The 20001-nt window shown below is 48.2% G+C and overlaps 1 protein-coding gene across 3 annotated transcripts in view; it reads left to right on the top strand.

Moving 5' to 3' along the window:
• Positions 1–20001, top strand: part of CAPN11 (calpain 11) — a 106934-nt gene that overhangs the window by 59302 nt on the left and 27631 nt on the right. For all 3 annotated transcript variants that reach the window (XM_040351767.1, XM_040351766.1, XM_040351765.1), the window contains 3 exons: positions 8492–8660; positions 18435–18518; positions 18634–18719. In XM_040351767.1, coding sequence (XP_040207701.1) covers positions 8492–8660; positions 18435–18518; positions 18634–18719 — 339 coding nt within the window. The remainder of the gene's footprint in view (positions 1–8491; positions 8661–18434; positions 18519–18633; positions 18720–20001) is intronic.

Here is a 20001-nt window from a genome sequence, read left to right as displayed (position 1 = left end):
GCTGTGTCCTGCGTAAACAAATCTTTGACCTGTCCAGTAGACAACGTTCTGGTATTCAAAGATCCGACAGACAAGAGATTAGAGACTTTATTAAAAACCTCTTTTGCTTCAGCGAGAGGAATAACCCAGCCTGCAATTGCGGCTATTGGGATTTGCCAGGCCTTGAAAGAGGGTCTTAAAGGAATTGCCGGCACAACAGGCCCAGAATTTGGCTGAGTTTCCCAGAGCATTATGTTTTGCCATAGATGCTATCAAGGACTCCATTCAGCAGTCCTCACGTCTCACTCTCTCGCTAGTTCATATGCGCAGGTTACTCTGGCTGAAGAACTGGTCTGCTGAAGCCCTGTGTAAAAAATTACTGGCGGGGTTTCCCTTTCATGGAGAGTGTTTTTTGGGGAAGATCTGGATGCTTATATTCAGAAAATTTCCAGTGGCAAAAGTACACTGTTGCCTGTAAAGAAAAGGTTTAGGGGTTCCCCCTCCTTTAAGAGATCCTCCTCTCCTATCCCTGGTACTTCCGGTACCAGGCAGTTACGACGGCCTCCTGGACGATTCAATACAGGTGGGAAGCCACAGGGCCAGCCTCAGGCTTCCAAAAAGCCTTGGAACCATAAGCCACAGGCCAAGCCAGCATCTAAGTCAGCATTATGAAGGTTCTCCCCCACTCAGCCGGGTGGGGGGAAGGCTTCAGCTGTTTGCGGAGGCTTGGCTGGACAGGATCCAAGACAGGTGGGTCCTCTCTACGGTCTCCGGGGGCTACAAGCTGGAGTTGAGCGAATTTCCTCCACCGCGCTTCTTAACCTCGAACGTCCCAAAGGACCTCGGCAAAAGAAGGTCCTTAGCATTGGCCTTAGATCATCTGTTATCCCAAGGGGTATCCAGAGAACTGCCAGTGGAAGAACAAGGTTTGGGGTTTTATTCCAATCTCTTCACCGTCCCCAAACCAAACGGGGATGTAAGACCCATCCTGGACCTCAAGGCCTTAAACAAGTTCCTAAAGGTCCAATCATTCCGGATGGAATCGATCAGGTCAGTGGTGGCCTCCCTGCAAGGAGGGGAACTACTAGCGTCCATCGATATAAAGGACGCATACTTGCACGTTCCTATCTTTCTCGACCATCAGAAGCTGCTTCGCGGTAAATCAGCGCCACTTCCAATTCGTGGCCTTACCTTTTGGTCTGGCCACCGCTCCTCGTGTTTTCACGAAAGTATTGGCTCCACTGTTAGCCTATCTAAGGTCTCAAGGCATATCCATAGTAGCCTATCTAGACGACCTATTGGTGGTAGACCGGTCAGTGGCTGATCTAAACTCAGCGGTACACAGAACCGTAAAATTTCTGGAATCCATGGGTTGGGTTCTCAACCTGGAAAAGTCAGCCTTAATGCCTGTGCAAAGGCTCGAATATTTGGGTCTACTCATAGACACAAAGCTAAAAAGGGTCTTCCTGCCCCAAAGGAAGTTCGAGGCTTTAAGAGAACTAGTTCAACTAGTCAAAGCAAAGCGTCAGCCTCCCATTCGCCTCTGTATGAGGTTACTGGGAAAGATGGTAGCCTCGTTCGAGGCCGTTCCATTTGCGCAGTTCCACTCAAGGGAGCTTCAACATGCCATTCTGTCCGCTTGGAACAAAAAGGTTCAATCCTTGGATCTCCCTATGTGTCTCTCCCGGTCAGTCCGGCAGAGCCTTTGTTGGTGGCTGGTTCCCCGGAACCTGCTAAAGGGGGAAGTCCTTTGTTCCCGTGACATGGCAGGTTGTGACCACGGACGCCAGTCTGCTAGGCTGGGGTGCAGTCCTGGGAGGTTTGTCTCTCCAGGGGAAATGGTCAGCCTCCGAGAGGTCTCTACCCATAAATCTGCTGGAAATTCGAGCAGTCTATCTAGCCCTGTCACCTTGGTCAGACAGGTTGAAGGGTCTTCCGGTCAGGGTTCAATCAGACAATGTCACTGCCGTGGCATACATAAATCACCAGGGGGGCACAAGAAGTCGTGCAGCCCAAAGAGGTGAATCGAATCCTGACCTGGGCAGAGAAATATGTCCCATGCATATCTGCAGTGTTCATTCCGGGTATAGACAATTGGCGAGCAGACTACCTAAGCCGCCAACAGGTGCTTCCGGGGGAATGGACTCTTCACCCTGACATCTTCCAGAGCATTTGTCAGAGGTGGGGAACACCAGATGTCGATCTCTTTGCATCGAGGTTCAATGCAAGGGTGGGCAACTTTCTGTCCCGGACAAGGGATCCACTTGCTTACTGCACAGATGCACTGGTGTTCCCATGGGACCAGTTCTCCCTAATGTATGCGTTTCCTCCGCTGCAATTATTACCCAGTCTTCTTCGCAGGGTAAAGTCGGAAGGAAGACCAGTGATTCTGGTGGCTCTAGCGTGGCCCAGAAGGGCCTGGTTCGCGGACATTGTAAGGATGTCCGTGGGGCAACCGTGGTCCCTTCCGCTTCGGCCGGACCTATTGTCCCAGGGGCCAATATTCCATCCTTCCTTACCATCTCTCAATTTGACGGTTTGACTATTGAGTCCCATATCTTAAAGAAAAGGGGTCTCTCTAATGCGGTGGCATCTACTTTGATTAATGCCAGAAAACCGGCATCCAGACTCATTTATTACAGAGTCTGGAAATCTTATGTGGCCTGGTGCGAGACCAGGGGTTGGCATCCCCGGAGGTATCTCATTGGCAGAATTCTGGAGTTTCTGCAGTTAGGGGCAGACATGAAGTTGGCCCTAAGCACCATTAAGGGCCAGATCTCGGCCTTATCGATTTTTTTCCAAAGGCCACTAGCTACACATTCCCTGATCAAAACCTTTTTGCAAGGTGTGATCCGGCTTAGTCCACCAGTCAAGATTCCCTTGTGTCCATGGGATTTAAATCTGGTCCTTTCTGTCTTACAGAAACAACCGTTTGAGCCCTTGGCTCATATTCGTTTGGTCCTTCTGACCAGGAAGGTGAAATTTTTGGTAGCCATAACCTCCGCTAGGAGAGTTTCGGAGTTGGCGGCCTTATCTTGTAAGGAACCGTACCTTATATTCCATAAGGATAGAGTGGTCCTACGGCCCCACCCGGCTTTCCTACCTAAAGTTGTTTCAAAATTTCATTTGAATCAGGATCTTGTTCTCCCGTCTTTTTTCTCAGAACCTAGTTCTGCAAGGGAGAAGTCTTTGCATACGCTAGACGTATTAAGAGCAGTTAAGATCTATCTTAAGGCTACTGCTCAGGTCCAGAAAACTGATACATTGTTTATCCTGCCAGAAGGTCCCAGATGTGGGCAGGCAGCGTCGAAGTCCACTATCTCCAAATGGATTCGGCAGGTCATTACTCAAGCCTATGGCTTGAGGGGAAAGGTTCCCCCGTTTAAGGTTAAAGCACATTCCACTAGAGCGGTGGGTACTTCCTGGGCAGTACATCATCAAGCCTCCATGGCTCAAGTCTGCAAGGCCGCGACATGGTCGTCTGTCCATACTTTCACTAAATTTTATCAATTGGACATAAGAAAGAATGAGGAGAGCGCCTTTGGGCGCAGTGTGCTGCAGGCTGCAGTTTGATTCCTCATGTCTGATGGCGCCCGGCTTATTTCTTGGGGTCTCCCTCCCCTCATAGCATTGCTTTAGGACGTCCCACATAGTAATTACTATGCTTCTCTGTGTCCCGTGATGTACTATAAAGAAAATAGGATTTTTATAACAGTTTACCTGTAAAATCCTTTTCTTGAAGTACATCACGGGACACAGAGCACCCGCCCCTCTTTTGGGGTATTTGGGACACTTATTGCTTGCTACAAAACTGAGGTACTCCCGGTATGGGAGGGGTTATATAGGGGAGGGAACTTCTTGCCTTAAGGGCGTGCCAGTGTCCACACCTGAAGGTACTCTCTATAACCCACATAGTAATTACTATGCTTCTCTGTGTCCCGTGATGTACTTCAAGAAAAGGATTTTACAGGTAAACTGTTATAAAAATCCTATTTTTTTTTTTTTTGCCGACATGTCCAGCGCCGCCGCATGTGTGTCTTCCTCCGCTCCCCTACTGAGCCAGCCACCTGCGAGCGGCGAGCCTCAGCAGAGCTCAGCCTGTGCCTGTCACACTGCACTGTGTGATGATGTGACGTCAGTCACGTCACACACAGTACTTTCAGTTTCTCCACGCGGGCGGCGCGGCTCAACTTCTGCACGTGTGACCTGCTGCCTTGATGCCCACATCAGTCCTCGCTCTGTCTCCAGAATCGGGCATAGAAACAGCAAACAGGTGCGTGTCCACCGCCGACCGCGGCATAATAACAGGTGCGGGGGTGTCCATCGCCAGCTGCGGCAGGCATAATAGGAACAGGTGCGGGGGGGGGGGGGGGGCGCGGGTATCCACTGTGTGCCACCAGTGAGAAGAATGTCTCACCCCCACCCCCTCTCTCTGTCTCACCCCCACCCCCTCTCTCTGTCACCTCCCTCCTTCTCTGTCACCCCCCCCTTCTGTCACCCCCCCTTCTGTCACCCCCCCCTTCTGTCACCCCCCCTCCATCTCTGTCTCACCTCCTTCCTCTGTTACCCCCCTCTCTGTCACCCCCTCCCTTTCTGTCACCCCCCCCTCTGTCACACCCCCCCCCCCCTCCATCTCTGTCTCACCCCCACCCCCTCCATCTCTGTCTCACCCCCACCCCCTCCATCTCTGTCTTACCCCCACCCCCTCCCTTTCTGTCACCCCCCCTCTCTGTCTCACCCCACCCCCTCCATCTCTGTCTTACCCCCCCCCCCTCCCTGTCACCCCCCACCTCCTCCATCTCTGTCTCACCCCCACCTCCTCCATCTCTGTCTCACCCCCACCTCCTCCATCTCTGTCTCACCCCCACCTCCTCCATCTCTGTCTCACCCCCACCTCCTCCATCTCTGTCTCACCCCACCCCCCTCCATCTCTGTCTCACCCCCACCTCCTCCATCTCTGTCTCACCCCACCCCCTCACCTGCACTCTGTACCCACCTGCACCCCCCTGCATCTACAACCCACCTGCACTGTGCACCCATCCCTCTGTACCCCCCTGCACCCCCTTCACCCACCACCCACCTGCATCTACCACCCACCTGCACTGTGCACCCATCCCTCTGTACCCTCTGCACCCACCATTCACCTGCATCTACCACCCACCTGCACTGTGCACCCATCCCTCTGTACCCCCCTGCACCCACCTGCATTCTTCACCCTGCACTCTGCACCCACTTGCACCCTGCACCCACCACCCACCTGCACTCTGTACCCACCTGCACCCTGTACCCACCTGCACCCACCACCATCTACCACCCACCTGCACTCTGTACCCACCTGCACTCTGTATCCACCTGGACTCTGCACCCACCTGCACTCTGCACCCTGCACTCACCTGAACCCTGCCCTCTGTACCACACCTGCAACCTGCACCCTGTCCTCTGCACCTACCTGCACCCGGCACTCTGCACCCTGCACTCTGTACCCTGCACCCACCTGAACTCTGCACTCTGTATGTAGCACCCTCATGGTATTTAATGACCCTTTAGGACCCTGCCACACCCAGTTGCTGTGGCACGCTCACCCCCCCCCCCCCCCCCCCCCCCCTTTGGGGGAAGGTGTGGTGCAAGATTGAATTCCTGCACCTTTTCCCTGAGAAGAATGCCCTGGGTGACACTATCAAATAGCACTGCGGCAGGCTGGGGGACGACGGCATGAGAGGGGCATAATGCCCTACTGCCTATCCTGCTGGGGGGGGGGGGGGGGGGCACCATGTTTCACCGCACCGGGTGACACCAACCCTAGTGACGCCACTGGGTCCATGTCCTCCAATGGCCTCCACACTCACCACATCTCATAATTTAGATGTAGTGCTACCCCCGGAGGAGCCGCTGGTTAGATTTGGGATCGGCGTAATTATGTTACCTCTGTGATGTGTCTAGGGATGAGGATGATGAGAGTAGTGATGGAATGTCCAGACAACAGGGTGACGTTTTCAATGCTTTTATTTCTGGCCTAACACGACCAACAATCAACTTGAGGTAGATAGGATAGGTTGGTGAAAGAGAAACTTGCAGATTCAGGCCTATGGATAAGTCAAAGCAGTCCTGCTTCTACCCTATTTCCCCAAAAATAAGACCTACCCTGAAAATAAGACCTACCGTTATTTTCCAGGAGGGCTGCAATATAAGCCCTACCTCGAAAATAAGCCCTAGTTAAAAATGCTTGTAAAATCCTATAATCCACTCTATTACAGTAGTTTATAATGTACAATGTGTGTGTTTCTGTAATATAATTGCGGGGAAGAAAGCTCCGGCGGGTAACAGAAGCACAGAGCGGCGCTGTAACAGAGGTATTTGGCACATTTATATTACAGAAACACACACATTGTACATTATATAATACTGTAATAGAGTGGATTATAGGATTGTACAAGCATTTTAACTCGGTACACACTGGGGATTCCTGACAGGCAGGGAGGGAGAGGGGGAGAGAAGACGTCACATTACATGGTAAGCCCTATCCCGAAAATAAGCCCTACTGGATCCTTTGATGGCAAAATTAATATACGACCCAGGCTTATTTTCAGGGAAACACGGTAGTAGCAACCTTACTTCGTCGCTACTCGAACCGGAGTGGGTAAAGTGCCCCCGGACAGGTCTCTCTCACAGGCCTGGCAGCCGGAGCGTCACTGGAACTTCTGGGAAGGAACAAGTCTCTGCCACGACTTGGCTCTGATAGAATTAGGATTAGTAGTGAGACCTTTGCCACAGGCCCAGTACTCGGGAACATTAACGTTAGAGCGAATCCTCCCAGTAACACAATTTTGCCTGAATCTCCCTCAGGTAGACTTGATAGTTTGGGGTCACCGACTGACAGTTTGCAGCATACAACCTGCCAGTGTCCGGTCACCCAGATCCCCGATGGTTCGTCTAAGCCCTATTGGATCACCTGCCTCCGGGTTCACCTCAGACCGACTCCCCACCGAACAGCACAACTCGCTTGGGATCTTCTTGATGAGGGATGGGGGACCCAGTAAGTCACTGGGGTCCCTTTGCAGCATCAGTTGCTCCGGGCCATGAGGGCCCAGAGTCAGGAACTCCGCGTAGCACATGCGCCCCGGCCTGGTAGGCCATATCGCCGGGGCCTGTGATGTGCGCAAACCCTAAAGGTGGGTGCCGCACCTGGAACCCGCGAAGAACCCCGAGCAATCGCCTCCGCCACAGAAATACTGTGTGATGTCATAATGTCACTATGAAGCAAAATCTCTGAGGAAAGTTTCCAACACCTTGTTGTATCTATGTCACCAAGAGTGATGGCCAAAGGGGGTCCAACCCGGGACTAGCAAGGTGTAATAAAGTGGCCGTTGAGTGTGTATCATAACACAGGCATCCTATGTGTCCTTTATCATAATACAACTACTCCACGCTGCCTCTGATATACCATTACACTGGTAACCCTATTTGACCCCCTAAGTAGCAATTGATAGGCATGAATGGTTATTCCAATGATCGTAATACATGGGGGAATGGTAATCTGGGGATTTGGGGTCAAAGTTGTCCAACATGGTGTTGTATGCTGTAGTACCCGTCATCGGTGACATCTAAACTCAATCAGTTGGAGGAAGGTCCACATACTACCCTGTTTCTCCGAAAATAAGCCCTACCCCAAAAATAAGACCTAGCGTGAGTTTCTGGGATGGCTGCAATATAAGCCCTACCCCAAAAATAAGCCCTAGTTAAAGTCCTTGTAAAAACATGTAATCCGTTCTGTAAAAAGATTATATAATGTGCAGTGTGTCTCCCTTTTGTAACTTTATTGTGGAAAATACCTTATTTACAGCACTGCTGAGTGCTCACGTGACCCGCCGGAGCTCTTCTCCTCTCCTCCTGGCTGATGTCGGCTGTTTTTTTTTTCAATAAAACTTTATTAAGCCCCTACCCACTGCAGTACTTAGAGTGGGGCTGACGTCATTGGGTATCTTGGCCCCTCCCTCTGCAGTATTTGGAGTAGGGAAGAAGAGCTCCAGCGGCTCACGTAAGCGGCACTGTAAATAAGGTATTTTCCACAATAATGTTACACAAGGAGACACACTGCACATGATATTATCTTTTTACAGAACGGATTACATCATTTTATGAGGTCTTTAAACAAAGGTTTATTTTTGGGATTACAGAATTTCACAATGCTGACTCCAGAGCTGACAGGGGGAGAAACTTTTTTGTACATACCATAAATAAATAAGACATCCCCTGAAAATAAGCCCTAGTGTGTTTTTTGTAGCCAGAATTAATATAAGACCCGGTCTTATTTTCGGGGAAACACGGTATTGGCCATATATGTTAAAAGCCTGTTCTGCATATTAATATGAGGTGTATACAGGGATTAGTGGGATCACCCTCAGCGTTGGTTTCACATTTTGTCCATGACTTGTGTTCTCAGGTCTCCTGGATGCCTGTTGTAACCCCCCCACAGACACAGGAGCTGACACTCTCTCTTCTTTTTCTCCTGCAGACTGAATGGCTCTTATGAGGCTCTGTCGGGTGGCAGTACCACTGAGGGGTTTGAGGATTTCACAGGTGGTGTAGCCATCAGTTATGATCTGAAGAAAGCCCCTCGAGACCTGGACAAAATCATCAGCCGGGCACTGGAGCGAGGGTCCTTAATTGGCTGCTCCATCGATGTAAGAAACCCTTTTATAGGGGGACACTGTACCTTGGGTGATACAAATAAGCAATACAGTAGTACCTTGAAACACGAGCATAATTCGTAATCCAACGCATTTGTATATCAAAGCGAGTTTCCCTAGGGAATCAATGGAAACCCGGATAATGCGTTCCAGTAGTACTGCTGGTGTATGTAGTACCGCATGTAGCCAGAGTGTCTCTGAGCATCACCGGCGCCCCCGCACCTCTTGCCACACGCGGTACTGCACACTTCAGAGGCTTGAATCTTTCTCGTCTTGTGAGACAACGCAGTCGGGATTTACTCGCAATCTGGGTTATTGCCGTATTCCTGGTATATAAGATACAATATTCCTTATACAGTGGAACCTTGGTTTACGAGTAACGCGGTTAACCACTTAACCCCCGGACCATATTGCTGGTCAAAGACCAAAGCACTTTTTGCGATTCGGCACTGCGTCGCTTTAACTGACAATTGCGCGGTCGTGCGACATGGCTCCCAAACAAAATTGGTGTCCTTTTTTTTCCCCCCCCACAAATGGAGCTTACTTTTGGTGGTATTTGATCACCTCTGCGGTTTTTAGTTTTTGCGCTATAAAAAAAAATAGTGACAGAATGGACATGTGTGACATACAAAAATCTAATACATATGTGTGTGGTGGAGGTCTTCAACTGCATGTCACACCAGTGTCAACCATTATCCCTTGAGATCGGACTGCACCTGGGTGGATGTCACTCTTTTTCTTGGACTTTATTACATGAACATTTATCTGTCACATTTTCTGGAATCCTGGTAGCCCTTCTGTGTCTAGTTGACAGGGGCTTTTTGTGTCTAAAGGACACTCATCAAGTGTTTTTCTTTTATTCACTGTGGATTGTGTTTTCACTATGTATTAGATTTTTGTATGTCACACATGTCCATTCTGTCACAATTTTATCATTTATTATCCATTGATCATTAGCGCGTTTTTTTTTCCTTTTCCATACATTGTTACTTTGTTTATATGACACAGTTCTAACCGCAGCTTCATTTGTTTGTAATATTTTGCATTTTCACATGCACTTTTGATTCATTTTTGCTTATGCAGATTAGCGCAATTTACACCAATTTTTTTTTTTTTTTTATAAACAAAAATAGAGCGACTATTTTGAAAAAAAATAATATTTTTTACTTTTTGCTATAATAAATATCCCCCAAAAATATATAAAAAAAACTTTTTTTCCCCCTCAGTTTAGGCCGATACGTATTCTTCTACATATTTTTCGTAAAAAAAATCTCAATAAGCGTTTATTGATTGGTTTGCGCAAAAGTTATAGCGTTTACAAAATAGGGGGTATTTTTATGGCATTTTTATTAATATTTTTTTTTACTAGTAATGGCGGCGATCAGCGATTTTTATCGGTACTGCGACATTATGGCGGACACTTCGGACACTTTTGACAAATTTTTGGGACCATTGGCATTTTTATAGCGATCAGTGCTACAAAAATGCATTGGATTACTATAAAAATGCCACTGGCAGTGTTAACACTAGGGGGCCGGGAAGGGGTTAAGTGTGTTCTAACTGAAGGGGGGGTGGCCTCACTAGGGGAAATGACTGATCGCTGTTCATACATTGTATGAACAGAAGATCAGCATTTCTCTCCCTGACAGGACCGGGAGCTGTGTGTTTACACACACAGCTCCCGATCCTCGCTCTGTAACGAGCGATCGCGTGTGCCCGGCGGCAAACGCGCCTGCCGGGCACACGCACGGGAGTCGGGGGCGCACGCGCCCCTAGTGGCCTGCGCGAGAGCCGACGTATAGCTACGGACTCTCGCGGCTGGTCGGCAAGCTGTTAACGAGCATTTTGAAAGACTAGCAACTTTTTTTGAGCCGTTCGGAAAAACTTGTAAATACACAGTTCCCAGGTGTTTCCGTGCCTTTCCAAGGGTTCGCGAGGTCAGCAGAGCTCTCCCTGATCATTTCCGAGGCTCTCCGGCATCCCCCATCTCTGGCCACATGCGGTATTGCATGCCATTGAAGTCGATGCGGAACAAATTATTTTCGTTTCCATTGACTTCAATGGGGAAACTGGCTTTGATATGCTTTGGATTAGGAGAATTCTCCTGGCACTAATTATGTTTGTAATACAAGGTTTCACTGTATATGTTATTTATCAAAGTAAATTAAAGTGGTTTGGGATAACTATAAATTAACTACAATTTCTAAAAAATATTTTTACTGTTATCCCAACAGAAATATTTCACAAAATCTGAAATTTCTGTTGCATTTAAAGCAGACCTGACCTGGGGTCTAATTGGTTTTCTTATTGTATCAATTTTGTTTTCAAGAATTTTATTGGGTTTTAGCTAGAGATGTAACATTTCCAGAAATGTGTGTGTGTGTATATATATATATATATATATTTTAATATATTTTCTTTATCGTACATCACGGGACACAGAGCAGCATAGCCATTACATATGGGTTATATAGTGTACCTTCAGGTGATGGACACTGGCACTCTCCGACAGGAAGTTCCCTCCCTATATAACCCCCACCCATAGTGGGAGTACCTCAGTTTTTTCGCCAGTGTCTTAGGTGTTGGTGCACGTTGAAGGTTGTGCCTGCAGTTTGTCCTTGGGACCAGGGCCAGCCGACCGGATCCGTCCAAGGTGCTTCATAGCCAAAGTGGACGGTACCCGGGCCCCAATTCGTGGATGGGGTTTTGCCTATAATGCCTCTCCTTGGAGGGCTGGACTCTGGGTTCCAGGACTGGGTTTTTTAACCTATGAATACCTGCTGCCAGTAGTGCTGTATAGGTCCAGGTGTGTGGTGTTCCTGACTTGGACCCCGGTCCCTGAAGGTCTATGACCATACCCACGGTGAAGGGGGAAGATTGGGCCTCTTGCATGAGCAATACCCTGCGGCGTGGAAAGGTAAGCGGGGGGCCTACGGAACTTGGTTTGTCAGTGGGCTCCCCACAGGGGACTCTGGGGAAAAGCCTTTTTTATGCCTCTGTGCATGGGCTAAAAGAGAAACCACAAAGTCTGCATGACTGGATGGCTCAAACACCCAGGTATACTGTTCCTCTGGCTGGGCTAATAGACTGCTGCTGCTGCTACAAGGTGTTTTGCTCCATGAAATGTAAAAGGGAGCATGTCAGGTTTAAATTACTTACTTCCTGATGTCTGTGTGTCTCCAGCAGCTCCCGGGCTCCTCTCCCCACATGGATTCTGCTTCCTGCTTCCTGAGAGCGGCGTCGGGAGCGCGCGCGCGCGCGTGCGCGCGCACTGTTATAGGCGCCGACGCTGCGTGGAGGGGCGGGGGACGCCCAGGGAGTTCCCTCCCCTCTGTACATCAGAGGGAAAAAACTCTATTTAGCCTGTCAGTTTGCTGAAGGCTGTGAAGGGACACGGAGCAGCGATGCTGAGCTGAGCAGGATAGGTTTGCCTATGTTATGCTGACACAGTGACACCTAGTGGCCGTTTTTTTGTACACACCTTGCTAAAGAGCTGTTTAAGCTCATATTTTCTCTGAAAAGCCGATGTACTAAGTAGCAGTCAGAGTACTTAGTATTTGGTACTCTCTTAGCCCAGCATTAAGGGAAGCAATATTAGGATATGATTAAGCCCTTGGGGCTCAATATTGCTATCTCTTGTTAGGTTTTGGGAAGTTTAGTTTCTGTCTAACATTACCCTAGCCTAAATTTTTTTCCTCATTTATTTAAATGTGTGTTTTTCTCCAGCTATTACAGTTAGTTGTTGATTAGCGGAGTATCTCAGATTTGTTATTATGGCTCCTAAGGGTGCAGGGAACGCTAAAAATGCTAAAGGTGTTAAACAGCCGAAGGGTTCCCCATCGGGCTCGGAGGATATTTCCCAGAATCCACCTGCCCCTACCTCCCCGGAGGATCCGGAGGTTGCTGCCCTGGGTGAGCCATCGGGGTTGCTAGGTGCTATGGCGGGCCCTATTCAACCAACTCCTTCCTATGTCACGGAAGAGATGTTAGCCTCCACCTTGGGTGGATTTGAAAAGAGGATGGCCGCTCTTATTACGGCCTCTTTATCCGGGAAGAAGCGGGCTAGGTCCCCGTCTCCCAGGTTGGAATCTCCTGAGGAAGATGTCCTTTCCACTGAGGAATTGGAAGATACAGGAGACCAGGCTGAGGATCATCTGGACCATTTGGGTTCTGAAGATTCTACTATAGAAGAACCTTTTTCAGCTTCTCACGCAGAAAAATTGTGGGTTCAGTCCTTAACGGATATGGTGCGGTCAGCTTTTAAAATGCCTTTGCCTCAGCCTCTGGCCTCCGCTGTGTCCTCATTGGGCTCCCTAAAAGCGCCCCAAGCCAACCTGGTGTTCCCGGTCCATCCTTTGTTAAAGGACCTGATATTTCAGGACTGGGTTAAGCCAGACAGGATTTTTTTGCCTCCTAAAAGGTTCGCAGTTATGTACCCTTTAGAGGAGGAGTTTTCAAAAAAATGGGCTGTCCCCACTGTTGACGCAGCCATATCATGTGTCAATAAAGCTTTAACATGTCCAGTGGACAATATTCACATGTTCAAAGATCCTGTGGATAAAAGGCTTGAGACCTTACTAAAGGCATCCTTTTCCACAGCGGGGGCAGTGGTCCAGCCAGCTGTAGCTGCCATTGGCGTCTGCCAGGCTTTAAAAGACCAGGCCAAGCAGGCCCTAAAGGACCTCCCGGCTCAACAGGCTCAGGACTTAGCCGATCTACCTAGAGCCTTATGTTTCGCGGTAGACGCTATCAAGGATTCAATCCAACAGGCGTCCCGCCTATCCCTGTATTTGGTCCACATGAGAAGATTACTTTGGTTAAAGAACTGGTCTGCAGAAACCCCCTGCAAAAAACTCCTTACAGGATTCTCCTTTCAAGGAGAGAGATTGTTTGGAGAAGATCTTGACAAATATATTCAAAAGATCTCTAGTGGTAAGAGCACCCTTTTGCCGGTTAAGAAAAGGTTCCGAGGTCCCTCTTTTAAGCGCCCAACCTCTCCAGTTCCAGGGCCCTCATTCTCTAGGCAGTATCGACGGCCTCCTGGACGCGCAGCTGCAAACAGGCCCCAGGGGCAAGCTGCAGGGAACAAGAGACCGTGGAACCGTAAGCCGGTTAAGGCTGCCCCTAAGGCAGCCTTGTGAAGGGGCGCCCCCACTCTCTCGAGTGGGGGGAAGACTCCGGTTGTTCTCGGAGTTGTGGGGGGCCCAAGTTACCGACCAATGGGTTCTGTCCTCAGTAACTCAGGGGTACAAGCTGGAGTTTCGGGAGTTCCCCCCTCCTCACTTTCAAATGTCAAGACTTCCAGGCGACCCTCAGAGACAGGCATCGCTTCTGTCCGCCCTAGAGCGACTCCTATCTCAAGGAGTGATTATGGAAGTACCAGCAGGGGAGCAAGGACAAGGGTTTTACTCAAACCTCTTCGTTGTCCCGAAGCCAAACGGCGACGTCAGGCCTATTCTGGACCTAAAGTTATTAAACCGCTTTTTAAGAGTCCGGTCTTTTCGAATGGAGTCCATTCGTTCGGTGGTGGCCGCCCTCCAAGGAAAGGAGTTCTTGGCCTCCATCGATATAAAGGACGCATACCTGCACGTTCCGATTTTCCCAGGCCATTACAGGTATCTGCGTTTTGCCCTAAACTATCGGCATTATCAGTTCGTGGCTCTTCCGTTCGGACTAGCCACGGCCCCTCGGGTTTTTACGAAGATCCTGGCCCCCGTATTAGCCATCCTAAGGGAACAGGGCATTCTGATCATGGCCTACCTAGACGATCTTCTGGTAGTCGACCACTCAGCGGCCGGTCTAAATCGGGCAGTGTTGCTAGCAGTAAACTGCCTAGAGTCCCTGGGTTGGGTTCTAAACCGGGACAAATCGGCTTTACAGCCCACAAGAAGGTTGGAGTATCTAGGTCTGATTTTAGATACAGACAACAACGGATCTTCCTGCCCCAGTCCAGAGTGGACTCGATAAGGGAGTTAATCCACATAGTCCTAAGCAGCACAAGGCCATCTATACGCCTCTGCATGCGCCTGTTGGGAAAGCTAGTGGCCACCTTCGAGGCAGTGCCCTATGCCCAGATCCATTCTCGGAGGCTACAGAGAGCAATTCTCGCGGCCTGGGACAAAAGACTCCAGGCCTTGGATCTTCCCATTTCCCTTCCCTATGCGGTAAGGCAGAGCCTGTGTTGGTGGCTAGTCACAAAAAATCTTCTGAAAGGAAGATCGTTCAATCCCCCCTCATGGAGGATAGTAACCACGGACGCCAGCCTATCAGGTTGGGGTGCAGTCCTAGACGATTTAACCCTACAGGGGAAATGGTCAAGGGCAGAATCAGCCCTACCCATAAATGTCTTAGAGATCCGAGCAGCTCGGTTGGCTCTTTTGGGCTGGACGGAGGTTCTGCAGGGCCCCCAGTAAGGGTACAATCCGACAATGCCACTGCCGTAGCTTATATAAACCACCAGGGTGGCACCAGGAGTCAGGCAGCCCAAAGGGAGGTAGATCGGATCTTTTCATGGGCAGAAGCCCATGTCCCCTGCATCTCAGCTATCTTTATCCCCGGGGTGGACAATTGGCAAGCGGACTTCCTCAGCCGCCAACAGATGTCCCCAGGGGAGTGGTCCCTCCATCCCGAAGTGTTCCAGGTCATTTGCCGGAAGTGGGGTACTCCGGAGGTGGACATTATGGCGTCCAGATTCAATGCCAAAGTAGCAAACTTTGTCTCTCGAACGAGGGATCCATTGGCCTGCGGGACAGATGCCTTGGTGTGTCCTTGGCATCAGTTTGCGCTAATCTATGCCTTCCCTCCAATACGGATGCTACCCCGTCTTCTTCACAGAATTCAAAGGGAACGCAAGCCAGCGATTCTAGTGGCCCCAGCGTGGCCCCGAAGACCTTGGTACTCCTTGATAAAAAGGATGACCGTAGAGGAGCCTTGGGTCCTCCCTCTACGTCCGGACCTCCTCTCACAAGGGCCATTCTACCACCCTGCCTTACAGGCCCTAAATTTAACGGCCTGGCGCTGAGTCCCTGATTCTCAGAAACAGAGGCCTTTCAGGGCAGGTCGTTTCTACCCTTATAAACGCAAGAAAACCAGTTTCCAGGTTAATATACTATAGGGTGTGGAAGGCCTATATTACCTGGTGTGAAACCAGGAAATGGGATCCCCGCAAATATACTATTGGGAGAATCCTGGAGTTTTTACAGTTGGGAGTGGAAAAAGGTTTGGCGGTCGGCACAATCAAGGGGCAGGTGTCTGCCTTGTCGGTCTTCTTCCAGAGATCGTTGGCTGCCCATTCCTTAATGAAATCCTTTTTACAAGGTGTTATTCGGGTGAATCCCCCGATTAAAGCTCCCCTGTATCCTTGGGATCTAAATTTGGTTCTATCGGCCTTGCAAAGGCAGCCCTTTGAGCCCTTGTCCGTGATTCCTTTAGTCCTTTTGACTAGGAAACTAGTGTTTCTGGTGGCCATGGCATCCGCCAGAAGGGTGTCGGAGTTGGCAGCCTTGTCATGTAAGGCACCTTATTTATTATTGCATAAGGACAGGGTCGTTTTGCGGCCGCTTCCGTCCTTCCTGCCTAAGGTGGTATCAAATTTTCACCTTAATCAAGATGTGATTCTTCCATCATTTTTTCCAAAGCCTTCTTCTAAGGAAGAGAGGTTACTACATTCCTTGGATGTAGTTAGAGCTGTAAAGATTTACTTGGAAGCTACAGCCCAGATTCGTAAGACGGACGTCTTATTCATTTCTGCCGGAAGGGCCCAAGAAGGGCCAGGCAGCGTCTAAGGCCACTATTGCTAAGTGGATTAGGCAGACGATTATTCAGGCCTATGGCCTGAAGGGGAAGAGTCCACCCTTATCGGTTAAGGCTCATTCCACTAGAGCTATAAGTGCCTCTTGGGCAGCGTATCACCAGGTCCCTATGGCTCAGGTCTGCAGGGCAGCAACCTGGTCATCTGTCCACACATTTGCAAAATTTTATCAAATGGACGTTAGGAGGAACGCTGATTCAGCCTTTGGGCAGGCGGTACTGCGGGCCGCAGTTTAATCTCCTCTTGTCCGGTGGCACCTCTTGTTTGGTTTTTTCTGGTTGTCTCCCTCCCCTCATGGAGCATTGCTTGGGGACATCCCATATGTAATGGCTATGCTGCTCTGTGTCCCGTGATGTACGATAAAGAAAAAGGGATTTTTATTAACAGCTTACCTGTAAAATCCTTTCTTGTAGTACATCACGGGACACAGAGCTCCCACCCCCTCTTATGGGGAATTTTGGGATGCATATTGCTTGCTACAAAACTGAGGTACTCCCACTATGGGTGGGGGTTATATAGGGAGGGAACTTCCTGTCGGAGAGTGCCAGTGTCCATCACCTGAAGGTACACTATATAACCCATATGTAATGGCTATGCTGCTCTGTGTCCCGTGATGTACTACAAGAAAAGGATTTTACAGGTAAGCTGTTAATAAAAATCCCTTTTTTATTACATTTTTTATGAAAGGGACAATTTTTTTTTTTTTTAGGGATCCGGGGGTCCCCAGGGCCCCGGATGACAACCCCCTCCCTTTTTTTTATATATATAAAAAAGGGGGGGTTGTCATCCGGGCCCTGGGGACCCCCGGATCCCTAAAAAAAAAATTGGCCCTTTAATAAAAAATAAAATCAAAATGTATTAAAAAAATATATATATATTTTTTTATAAATAAAATAAAAAGGGGGTGGGTGCCATCTGGGGCCCTGGGAACCTCCGGACCTCTAAAAAAAAAAAAAAAAAAATTTATAAAAAATATAAAAAGAATATATAAATATATATATATATATATATATATATATATATATATATATATATATATATATATATATATATATATATATATATATATATATATATATATATATATATATATATATATATATATATATATAAATATAATATATATTTTTTTTTTTATAAAAAAAAAAGGGGGTTGCCATCCAGGCCCCTGGGGACCTCCGGGCCCCTTACAGGTGTACTGCCTCTACCCCCCTGATTAATGTATCCCAACAATTACCCAACTGTAGGAGGTACAAGATGGAGCCCACAACCCAGCTAAACGGGAACTGTTGCCCTGTAGCACCCTCTAATGGCAGAAATGCATATTTCTCTTGTTTGAGAACTGCATTGAGAAGCGCAGTGTTACTTTAATTGTATTCCAGCATTTTCTTGTTTTCAACTGAGAGAATTTACTATAATTTAGGACTTTACATAAACTGCTCTTTTGAAGTGGAAATTATTCATATATAAAAAAGGAAAAAATAAATAGCCCCTAATGATTATATATTACAAAAATATCAGTTAATAACTAAATAGAGAAAAAGATAATGTATCGATAGTATTCTTTTGTATCAATAGTATTCTTTTGTATTAATTCTATTAGCAGTTAGCATTTTTTTTAATTATATTTGTGTTTCATTTTTATCTTCTTTGATGCCGAAAACTTTACAAAAAATAATAATCCAAAATATTTGTCAGAACAATTGGGACACCTGTTATAGTGACTAAGAGGGTATTTTCTCTCACTTCCTGTTCTGTGTCTGGGACAGTAACTGTAGTTTTACCTGATGGGAATATGAAGTACAGGCAGAAATATATCCAACGCAGCTCTCTGGGAAATGTAGCAATAAATGTCTCTGGAAGGAGAAGTGCCTTCTGGGTAAATTCTGCATGTACATGGTTTTGCCCATAAAGGGTATTTTTGCTACATATGGCTGACCACTTGTCCTCTTTCTCAGATCACCAGTTCCTTTGACATGGAAGCTGTAACCTTTAAGAAGCTGGTGAAGGGGCATGCGTACTCCGTGACGGGTCTAAAACAGGTGAGTTGGGTGTGTCGCGCTATGACCAGATGAAGGCAGAGCTCGCCTTCTGTGCATTCTTCTCTGTGGTCACCTGACATGACGCTGATTGCGATCTCCTCTGTATCTCTGGCAGGTCAACTACCGGGGACAGACGGAGAAGCTGATCCGAATTCGGAACCCCTGGGGACAGGTGGAGTGGACCGGAGCCTGGAGCGACAAGTGAGGATACAATACTTCTATGTCTTATTACCATGTGTCTGTTGAAGACCTTCAGCAAGAGGGAATGTATGGAAATCTGGATTCATTGAGCCTGTAGGCAAATCAAATTTTGCCAAAATTACTCTGGTCATCTCCTACCACTATGGCTTGGGCCAATCAACCCCACCCAGTTTTAATTGGTTTATAAATTGAGGGGGGTGGCCAATTATGGATTGGTTGAAGGTGGTCAGTTGTGGTTCTTTTGGCACCAAAAACAAAGGGGCCAAAGTGCAACCCCAACCCCATGAGCCGTGAACTACAGCATACCTGCATGGTTTGAAGGTCCTGGCCTATTTGCTCTCCTTCTGCCCATAGAAGTCGCCTACTCTGCCTCACCCAGACATTGAAAGACTTAAGAGATTAGTCAAATGGGTTTGCAAAGCTTAAAGCGGGGGTTCACCGTAAAAAAAAAAATTCTACCATGCTATCCAGCATACTAGTGCGAGCTACAGTATGCCTTTATTTATTTTTTTGGCGCCGTACTCACAGTTTAATCCCTTAGTTAAGTTTCAGACTCCCCGCGGGGAGTAGGCATTCCTAGGCAGAGGGGAAGAAGATTGACGACCAGCTATGGCGCGTCACGCTTCCCGAAAATAGCCAAAATAGGACTTGGCTCTTCACGGCGCCTGCGCAGTCAGCTCCTAGTCTGTGCGCAGGTGCCGTATAGCGCCGAGTCCTACTCCGGCTCTTCTCGGGAAGCGTGACGCGCCATAGCCGGCCGTCAATCATGTTCCCCTCTGCATAGGAACGCCCATTCCCCGCGGGTGTCTGAAATTTAACTAGGGGATTAAACTGTGAGTACGGCGCAAAAAATATTAAAATAAAGGCATACTTTAGCTGACGCTAGTATGCTGAATGGCAAGCTAGAAACTTGTTATTTAGGGTGAACCACCGCTTTAATGGGAAGGTGTAACGGTCACCACCTTTTACGATTTCCCTTCCATCAGTCACGACAGCTTATCTGACACTCCACAATCTAGCAGACATCAGACATCCCATTTCCCCAGAAATAACGAGACAAGCTCCGTTCTCTGAGTCAAAATGTATGAACACTTTTAATGGTAACTTAGCTTTCTTATATACAGTTTTAGAACCCAAGTGAACAAGGAATCAACTCCACCCACACGGCACTTCAATCACATTCTTTTACATAATGACAAGTTATTTATCCCCCAGACGTTGCGTCTCCGACAAGTTCCCCTCACCTGCATAATACACATTCCTTAAGTCAGACGTCCTTTAG

This window comes from Rana temporaria, chromosome 4 (genome assembly GCF_905171775.1).
Source record: "Rana temporaria chromosome 4, aRanTem1.1, whole genome shotgun sequence".
Taxonomy (NCBI): Eukaryota; Metazoa; Chordata; class Amphibia; order Anura; family Ranidae; genus Rana; species Rana temporaria.
This window is presented reverse-complemented; position numbering and strand designations above follow the sequence as displayed.